The sequence below is a fragment of the Arvicanthis niloticus genome, chromosome 4 (assembly GCF_011762505.2).
Source record: "Arvicanthis niloticus isolate mArvNil1 chromosome 4, mArvNil1.pat.X, whole genome shotgun sequence".
NCBI classification, from domain to species: Eukaryota; Metazoa; Chordata; class Mammalia; order Rodentia; family Muridae; genus Arvicanthis; species Arvicanthis niloticus.
The window spans coordinates 67,830,078-67,839,363 of record NC_047661.1 but is presented as its reverse complement, the minus strand read 5'-3'; the positions used below and the strand labels follow the sequence as shown (position 1 = coordinate 67,839,363).

Sequence of the window (9,286 nt, the reverse complement as noted above, 5' to 3'; positions counted from 1 at the left end):
AAGAAAATTGGCTTACAAAATTCATAGCGGGGTAAGGAAATACTTCTCTATTTTCCTGTGCCAACATTTTCTTGTGACAGAGAGTAATACAAATTTAGAACAAAAAAAGGGAGCTATACAATCTCAGACATAAAAGTTTTACAGCAAGCACAATTTTTTTTATATATCTCCTGACCACCAGTCTCTGGTGAGGTTGGGGGCAGCAGTATCACAGTTATAAAGTCAGTATCTTTCAGATATGTGTGAGACAGAATAGTTTCATAAAGGGGCAAACATGCTGGGCGGTGGTGGCGCACGCCTTTAATCCCAGCACTTGGGAGGCAGAGGCAGGTGGATTTCTGAGTTTGAGGCCAGCCTGGTCTACAGAGTGAGTTCCAGGATAGCCAGTAGCCAGGACTACACAGAGAAACCCTGTCTTGAAAAACCAAAAAAAAAAAAAAAAAAAAAAAAAAGGCAAACACGAGGTCATACTTCGGACTCTGTAGTCTTTATAATTTTTGGACCCCGTCTGTCTGTCTACAAAAACATCTTCACCTACCCTGTATGGAGAATTTCTAGGAGACTGCCCCCATCGTCCCTGAACCCAAGGAACCCATTGCTGACTTTCTGGGAAATATCTGTATATTATTCTATCCTCAATTTAATGATAAAAATATCTTATTTTTATTATACAGGATTGAGACTAAGAGTGGGGGAACAGCTACAGACTTACTCATCTCTGCCCACGGCTCTAGGTTTCTTCTACTTCCACCTAGAGCGAGTGACTTTGACATACATTTCTCTTGAATTCATAAACAAGCTTCACTTTTATTGGGAACATCTAGTTCCTGGATACTAAGTGGGCTCCTACTAGGTCTTGCCAGGTCACCAAATACCAGTTTAATCAAGGAAGGAGGAAAGAAAAAGAACAGTAAATAGATAAAGAGAACGAGAAATACTAAGAATAATTGCAGAAATGACATTCGAGGTGCTTGCACCAAAAGAAACAGGCCTGGGGCCTCTTAGTATTCATACTAGGGTCCACAAGAGGCCTCTGCCTCGCGCTCTGACACAAGGTACCCCTGGCAGGTTTTTCTTCCTTGTCATTAGGGGTCCCAGACATCTCAAGCTTAATGTGGGGTGTCTCCAACACAAGCAGGAACTGATTGAGGCAGAAACTGATATTGAAGCCATGGAGGGGTGCTGCTTACTGGCTTGCTCATCATGGCTTTCTCTGATAGAACCCAAGATCAAGGCCCGGGGATGGCACCACTCACAATGGGCTGGGCTCTCCCCCATCAACCACTAAATAAGAAATGCCCTACAACCGGATCTTTTGGAGGCATTTTCTCAATTGAGGCATTCTTCTTTCAAGTTGACATAAAACTAACCAGGACACTTCCCCACCCTTCTCCCCACTGGATGAGAGGGGCTGCCCTGCACTGGGCAAATGAGGACATTACTGACCGCTCCCTCCCTGGGGTTTGGCTCCTGATCTCATGGCAGACACTGAAAATCACAGGCTATGAGAAATGGAGCCCAGTTTGTCCCAAACTGATTTTAGATCGCTGCACCATGTCTAGGGTATACTCTAGGGCGCTCATCTCTAGGGCCAGCCAGTGCTCCAGCTGAGGCTGAGAGAGATAGCACACAGTAGGGGTGGTGGAGCAACCCCTCAGGGACGATGTCTGGGACCATGTCAGAGCCTGGCAGTCTCTGATTGTGACCTACCCTCTGCTCCCAGGGCCTTGCCCAGGCAGCTGCAATCACCAACCACAGCATCCTTTGGGTTTGGCCTACGGAGCACATGACCTTCAATTAGTCCTGGCAGCATCCCCTGCCTCTCTTGCTTACATCAGGTGCTCAGGCAGCGGATATAAATGGTACTGGAGGTTGGAGGGTGCAGAACAGACAAGTCCCACACAGCAACTCGGTGCAGACCTAGCAGTTACCATGAGGACCCTTTCTCTACTCACTCTGCTGGCCCTGGCTACATTCTGTCTCTCTGACATAGCAGGTATGTGTCCTCCTGGTTCATTTCTTCGGGTAACCCCCGCCCCCCCCAAAAAAAGGTCTCGGGATCTGCTTTGGAATGGCAAAGGGGAAGAGACAAGCCACCAGGGAGACAGCAGGGAGGGAACAGAACTAACTATGCACTGTTTTCTTTACAGATGCAAAGCCCAGCAACTCTGAGTCTGACAAAGGTACTGACAAGGAGCCTGGCAGAGCCCAAGCCTTGCCCCTTACCCTGTCCCCTAAGCCCCCAGATCCCCCAACCTTCTGCCTGGGTGTCCTCATGTTTCCTCCCAAACCCAGAATTACTTGATTCTGTGCCTCTGCTCCGCAGCCTTCGTGTCCAAGCAGGAGGGCAGTGAGGTGGTGAGCAGACCCCGGCGCTACCTTGGGCCTGGGTAAGTGGGAAGGAGGTGCTGGGCCAGGGCCCTTTGCCTTCCATATTAGTAGGGAGGACTTGTGCTGGGGTGGCCTCTATGAACTGCTGAAGGCTATACAGTGCAGGTCAATCCCCACGCCCAGGACCCTGGAGCCTCTTGTACAGTGGGAAGAGGGTGTGTGTACCCCATGTTGGTTGATGCCACTGTGTGTTCTCAGAGGCCCAGCACCCGCCCCAGACCCCCTGGAGCCCACCAGGGAGGTGTGTGAGCTCAACCCCACCTGTGACGAGCTATCGGAGCAGGTCGGCTTGCAGGAGGCCTACAAGCGCATCTATGGTACGGCTGTTTAGGACATGTGTTGCCCTAAAACCAAACGGCAGCCTCAGCTTTGGCTTCTCTCCAGGACTTGACCCTCCCTGTTCCCTCTCTCTGCCCTGCAAGTATGGATGGCACAGCTGCTCCAAAATAAAGTCCAGATGAGGAACCATTGGGCTCGAGTCTGTCCATTGTGGTGGTGGTAGGGGTCGGGGAAGGCTTCACATTCAATCCCAGAGAGCTATACTCCAGTTCATCTGCTGTTTTATTATACTGCTTTGTGAAGGATAGCACCAGAGGTGGCTTCCTAAAGTCCCGCAGCCGGCCTCCCCGACAGCCATCCCCACCATAACCATTAGCTCACCGGGGACACATGCAAACATACAAATCAGCAAAGGCCTGGTCACAGTAGTGAGTGGGACAGCCCTCTCGTATGTAGACCAAGAGTTGCCGACCTGTGGCACAGTCTGGCCCTGGGGCAGGCTGGGTATGTGGCCCCGATGGAACAAGCTCTCAGGGTGATCTGAGATGGGCAGGTTCCAGGGCAGCAGGGCGGAGGCCCAGTGAGAGGCCTCACATCCCCCACTCTGCTCCTGCCTGGTACCTGTGTCCCCTCGCAGGCCTTCACCACTTGCCTCTTGGGTCATCTGTCCTTCCACCAGTCCCTAGAGAGCCTCTTCTCTTCAGCCACCCCTTTCAGGATCAGAACAGCCGCCACCTTCTGAGGCCCATGTCAGGCTCCTCCATAGCAATGAGGCCTGGCCTCTGCCTCCCTCCATGCCAGCAGGCCTCACTGTTGTTTAGCTTGGAGTCCCTCTTCCAGTGGGCTAGCCTGCAGCAGCGGGCAGGTTCCAGGGATCCGCAACAAGAAGGCTGTGAAAGCCGAGATGATGAGCAGGTTCCCGATCATTGTCAGGCTCAGGGTGGCCACGGTGGCCTCCAGGCCCAGGGTGGGTTCCTGCTCGGCCAGCCAGGCTCTGCGGGATCCCATATCAGCCAGCACTGCTTCCAGCTGGAAGTGGGTGCCCAGCACTGCACAGATGTGGAACAGCTGGTGGCTGTGTCCTGAACACAGACAGACTGGTTAGGTAAAGAAAGACCCATCCCACCTTTGGACAGAGTCACTTGTGATCTGGGGCAGTCACCTGTCCCTTGGGCCTGAGAAGGAGAAAACCTGACCCCCTCCTAGAGGTTCTGGGAGAATAACTGGACTGAGCTGCATAAAGCCCTAAATTCTGTCATTGCTGAGCCTGGGGAGGGGCTGGGACTTGGTGGTGGTGGTGGATATCCCTTTGGCTTTATCATGCATGCCCTGGCTAGGATACCCCATCTTCCTAGCTCACCCCATGTTCCCAGCTCACTCTGCAGTGTCCCAGGCCGGTGCTCACCAATATAGTCGAAGCGCCCAGGTGCCAGGCGCTCCGGTAGACGGGCTGCAAAAAGGAAGCCGGTGAGCAGAGCGCAGAGGAGGTGGTAGCCATGGCTGGTGTTCAGTGCGTCCCGCCCACAGCTGTGGGCCCTGCCCCAACACAGCCGAAGCTGGTAAAAGAAAAGAGAGCTGATGGGAGTGGTCTTGGGAGAAGAAACCTGGGTACATCTAGGATCTGGTAGGGGAAGGGATGCTGAGGGGGTGGGCACCAGGGGCCCACGCCTGGAGGGTAGGCAGAGAGCTGAGGTTAGAAATGGAGGGCCACCACCGTGAGGTCAAGGTAGTAGGTAGAGCAGGGTTTGAGGAGAGCCCTGGTGCCCTTACCCTGTAGAACAGGGGGAGGTTGTCAAACAAGAAGGGGTAGGCAAAGGCGGCTGTGCGGAGAGCCTTGCTGAACCCCGGCTTTTCTAGCTCTGGGAACCTGAGAGGCAAGAAAAGCAGGTGGGTCTCCACTCCTGGGTGAGTATAGGTCAAGAAGAGATTTATTTGGGGCCAAAAGGGGTGAAGGACCTCAGTGGCTACACTCAGAAAGCAGGTGTGTTGAGGCATGCCCGTGACCCCAGCATTGGGAGGTAGAGGCAGGAAAATCAGGTTCAAGACCCTGTCTCAGCCAGATGGTGGTGTATGTGTGTGTCTATGCACTTGGGAGGCAGAGGCAGGCGGCAGATCTCTTGAGTTTGAGGCCAGCCTGGTCTACAGAGTTCCAGGGCCACACAGAGAAACTCAAAAAAAAAAAAAAAAAAAAAAAAAAAAAAGGAAGGAAGGAATAAGAATAGGGTCTGGTGGGATAGCTCTTCAGGTATGGCACATACACAATAAATATATGTTTATAAATATATGTTTACATGTTATAAAAATATGAGAACGCCCTCAGGACGCAGGATCCCTGCCCATTGTAAATGTCACATCTGTTAAGTGGCCATAAAGACATAGCATAAGTTGGCCATAAAGGATAGCACACTGGCCAACAGTAAAGCCTCGTACTGGATGGGATATAGGGTATTGAGGTGGCTCAATAACAGTGGGGTGAGCCCTGCCTACCCTTTCCGACACTGGGAATGCCCAGAACCCACCGCGAGTAGCAGGAGAGGCCGGTGCACAGGAAGGAGTTGAGCGCTGCAGCGGGCACGAAGAGCTGGTGTAGGCGGCTGTGCAGCCAGGAGGCCGGCATGGAGTAGGCGGCATAAGGGAAGGCGCAGCCTGTGGCGAGGTGCGAGCTGAGACTTAAGGGCTCACCCTCTGCACCCCACTCCTACCCACTGCCCTCAGCTCACCCAGGCTGTAGAGGCTGAGCGCCCCGTAGTCCAGGAAGTAGCAGATGTGACGAGCACGGGGCGACATGGAGCTAAAGGTGTGCGCGCAGCAGGATGCGAAGGGATAGAGGCAGGCGGGCAGTAGGAAGACCAGCAGCGGAAGGTGGTACGGCTCGGCGCGGAAGCCCGGGCTGCCCAGCGCCAGGAGGCGCCACAGGAAGTACCTGCGCCAGGCACCTGCTCAGGCGTTGGGGCCCCAGTGCACCTGCCCACCTGGCACCAGTCTGAACCTAAGGCCGAGCCTTTGCTCACCAGGTCGGCAGGAAGTGAGTCCAGATGTTGACCGTTTCATTAGTCATCTGGAAGGAGCTGAGGACACAGTCTAAGGCAGAGCTTGTGGGGCATCGGTAGCCAGACATGATGCCTTCTTCCCAAAACACCTGGGGGTGGAGGTGGGGAGCAGATGGGTCATCACATGCAGGCCTTTCCCCTCCATGAAAAGTGTCTGGTAGCCAGGCCTAATTGTACACGCCTTTAATCCCAGCACTCGAGAGGCAAAGGCAGGTGGGTCTCTGTGAGTTCGAGGCCAACTGGTCTATAGAGCAAGTTCCAGGACAGCCAGGGCTACACAGAGAAACCATGTCTCGAAAAACAAAAAAACAAAATCAGAAGCGTCTGGAAACATGATAGAAGATGCACTAGAGATCACAGTGGTCCCAAGCCAAGCACAACCCAACCTCTTTCTTACCAGCCTTCCAAACCCACAGGGCAAATAAGAGAACCAGAATACTGGGATCAGATAGGATGGGGGAACACACACACACACACACACACACACACACACACACACACACACACACGGTGCACAGGCTGTTCTGCAGAAGGGGATGCTGGGTGGAGGGACGTTTAGGAATGCGGGTAGAGGTCCAAGGTTCTATACTGAAATGGAAAGGTAAGAAAGTTAGCTTGCAGGAAGAACTTCCCTAATAGCAAAATATGAGAAAAATCTCTGCCCCAGTGAGTCCTCTGAGGAGGGGCAAGGTTGATGGGTTGGGGCCCCTCACCCGGGGAACCTGATGGACTCGAAGGAGTTGAGGCAGCTTGAGACTGAGCATGGTGGCCCGGTACCTCCACGTTGACCTGGAGACAGAAGGTCAGGGATTGGCACCCATCCAGTTTCCTTTGACCAGATTCAGACTATAGTCAGCCACACGGGTGACCCCTTTCCCCTCCTGCCCTAGCCTGAGGCATCCAGTCCTGCTTCAGAAGTCCTCAGTCTTTGCAGGTCTGCAGTGAAGCGCTCCCCAGCAACGAGGCTGCCTCCTGTTAGTAACCCCACTTGCGCCTCGGCCAGAATCCTGACTCCAGGAGGCCCCACATAGAGGACCGAGACCTCCACACACAAAATTGATGCCCTCGAGAAAATTGCTTAAGAAGGAATTAGGGGGTGTCGTCCTCTTCACGAAGGATACCACTTATCCCCTTAGGAAGTACTCTGAGACCCTGCCCCTCCTGGGTCCCGTGCCCCTCAGCCCAGACCTGTTTGCCGCGTCCCGGTGGCTTCGGCTCCGCCTGCCCCGCCCGTCTCTTAGTCGCCTCGCCCAGCACATTCCTTGGCACCAGCGGAGGGGCGGGGCGAATGAAGTGGGCGGAGCCACTGACCTGGACCGATAGGACCCTTTCTCCTGTCTCAGACTTAAACTTCCCAGCAACCCCACCCTCTCTTCCAGCCTCTAGCTCCGCCCATTCTGGAGTCTTTCTGGGATCTAGGGGGCTTCACAATCAGTTTGTCCTCTGAGATTGGTGTTGAGGATCTTGCCAGTTTAACAACACAAACCTGGTCCCCAGACCCTTCATCCGAAGTGAAGATGAGGTGTAGGAGAGACGCCTGTGCTGATTGCTGTCTAGCTGCCCCAGGAAAGGCTGAGATGAACCGGGGAGACGTCCCTTTGTCTTCAGCAATAGAGTATGGAGATCTCTGTTGCAGTAAGGAATGCGAGGCTAGACAGGTGCTTCACCTCCATTTCCCCAGATGTGAGCTGCATTACCCAAGAGATTGACCACGCTCCCAGACAAACTGACTGGACTTCACAGGCAGAGTCTGGTTTCTGCCACTCAGATTGACAGGGAAAAAAGTGGCCGAGGATGTGGGCCAGGCCTGGCAGAATGGAGAGACAGGGCAAAGCTGGGGAACAATCTTAGCCTTGTCTGCCAGTCATGGGGCAGCTCGGGGTGGCCTAGCCCCATTAGCAGGCAGCTCACTTGGCCTCCTTCACACAGCCAGCCCTTCAGGGTGTGTGGACCCACTTCACTGTGCTGTCTACATCAGGCTAGGAGCCCAAGCTGGGATCTAATCTCCTTTGACCAGGATACTGGCCTGAGTCTCCCAGAATCTCCAGAACCAATTGCAGCTGCATCTCAAAAGCAATCCCTGTTTTGCTCATGGTGAACCTTGGCCCACCTGGGAAGGAAGGATGTACCAGACTGGTTTACCTTGCCATAATCTGAGTTGCCAACCTAGGAGGGTAGGAATAAAGAGCCGAAAGACTTCAAGCCTCACTCCTTACTCCTTCTGGAGGACACCACCCAGCTGGTAACACCAAACCAGCTTCAGGCAGTAGATTCATCAAACACTTCTCCAAAACAGGTATGGTGCTTCCTGTGATGTCAACCTTGGAGAGATGAAAGAAACTACCGAAGTCCCAGGCTGGGCTGGCTCTGTGGCAGTTTGGAAGCCTACTTGGATTTCCTGGAACTCAACTGCATGTGCTGCTGATACAGTTCAGTGGTAGTGCTGTAGAACTCAAATGATAGAACCAATTATAAAGGACTAATACATGACAGGAGTGGGACTTAGCTAAGGCAGCACTGCTTCCAAACACCCCAAAGGTACGAAGGATTCTAACCAGGCCTGTTTGAGGTGAGTGGAGGCGAGGATGTAAATGTTTACCCACTAACACGGACAAGGCTCTGACTCTCATGACACAGGAGACAGTGACTTACAGCCAACTAAAGGCAAATTTCTTACAGGCATCTCAGAGGGGACAATGTCGGGTCAAAAGCAGCATTTAGGTCTAGTCTACCATTAAGTCCCCTGTACTCTTATCAGCAAAAACATAATTCTTTGAGGTAGGCAAGACCCTGGGAATAACTATTTAAAAAAAAAAAAAAAACCTATCACTGGCAGGGCATAGGGGCACACGCCTTTAATCTCAATACTCAAGAGACAGATACAGGAAAATCTCTTAGTTTGAGGCCGGCTTGGTCTACAGAATGAATTCCAGGATTACTACAAATTAACTGTCTGGAAAAAACAAAACCAAACCCAAAACAAACCCAGACAAAACAAACCCAACCCAAAAACTTGGGAGCAATTCTGACAATATGTATCCCCTTTGCTCTGTGTACTCTCATGTCTGCCCAAATGGTCACACTTACAGCCTGTTTCTGTTTAAATGAAGTGTAACCTGGGGACGGGACCTGAAAGGAACTCAAGGACAATGTTTGTGGCATGCATAAGCATGAATGTTAGTAAAATCTTCTGTTCAAGGTCACCGTTGTGTTTTGTGCTTTGCCTGGATAAATTCGTACCATGTGTATGTCTGGTGCGAATGGAAGTCAGAAGTAGGAGATGGCACCAGATTCCCTAGAAATGAAGACTACAGACGACTGAGCCACCACGTAGGTGCTGGGAATTGAAATCTGTCCTCTGCAAGAGCAACAAGTCATCTTTAGCCACTAAGCCATCTCTTCAGCCTCATCCAGGCTGACTCTGATCTCGGCCTCAGCTTTAGTTGGCTCTAAGTATGAAGAGTGATTTTTCACTAAGATGGTGTATTATTTCTCAAACAGTGTAGCACTTGCCTAGCATATCAAATCCATCCCCAGCAAAGCTCCCATACAAAAGACACAGTAGG

At 52.3% G+C, this 9,286-nt stretch overlaps 2 protein-coding genes across 6 annotated transcripts; one reads left to right on the top strand and one right to left on the bottom strand.

The window, feature by feature from the left end:
* Window positions 1–1,836: 1,836 nt before the first annotated feature.
* On the top strand, window positions 1,837–2,856 carry Bglap (bone gamma-carboxyglutamate protein). The gene is made up of 4 exons (XM_076932701.1): window positions 1,837–1,996; window positions 2,151–2,183; window positions 2,327–2,390; window positions 2,590–2,856. The coding sequence occupies exons 1-4, from the start codon at window positions 1,933–1,935 to the stop codon at window positions 2,720–2,722; spliced, it is 294 nt and encodes a 97-aa protein (XP_076788816.1). The 5' UTR covers window positions 1,837–1,932; the 3' UTR covers window positions 2,723–2,856.
* A 78-nt stretch (window positions 2,857–2,934) lies between these two features.
* On the bottom strand, window positions 2,935–9,153 carry Paqr6 (progestin and adipoQ receptor family member 6). Of its 5 annotated transcripts, none has more exons than XM_076932695.1 (8): window positions 7,207–9,153; window positions 6,434–6,509; window positions 5,682–5,809; window positions 5,391–5,593; window positions 5,190–5,316; window positions 4,441–4,537; window positions 4,076–4,226; window positions 2,935–3,752 (listed from the first exon to the last, which is right to left on the bottom strand). In XM_076932695.1, exons 1-8 carry the CDS (start codon window positions 7,224–7,226, stop codon window positions 3,478–3,480), a joined length of 1,077 nt encoding a protein of 358 aa, XP_076788810.1. In that variant the 5' UTR covers window positions 7,227–9,153; the 3' UTR covers window positions 2,935–3,477. The 5 variants fall into 5 exon arrangements, with proteins under 5 accessions (XP_076788810.1, XP_034355235.2, XP_076788811.1 ...); XM_034499344.2 differs by lacking the exon at window positions 7,207–9,153 and adding an exon at window positions 6,909–7,172; XM_076932696.1 differs by lacking the exon at window positions 6,434–6,509.
* Between the last annotated feature and the right edge of the window lie 133 nt (window positions 9,154–9,286).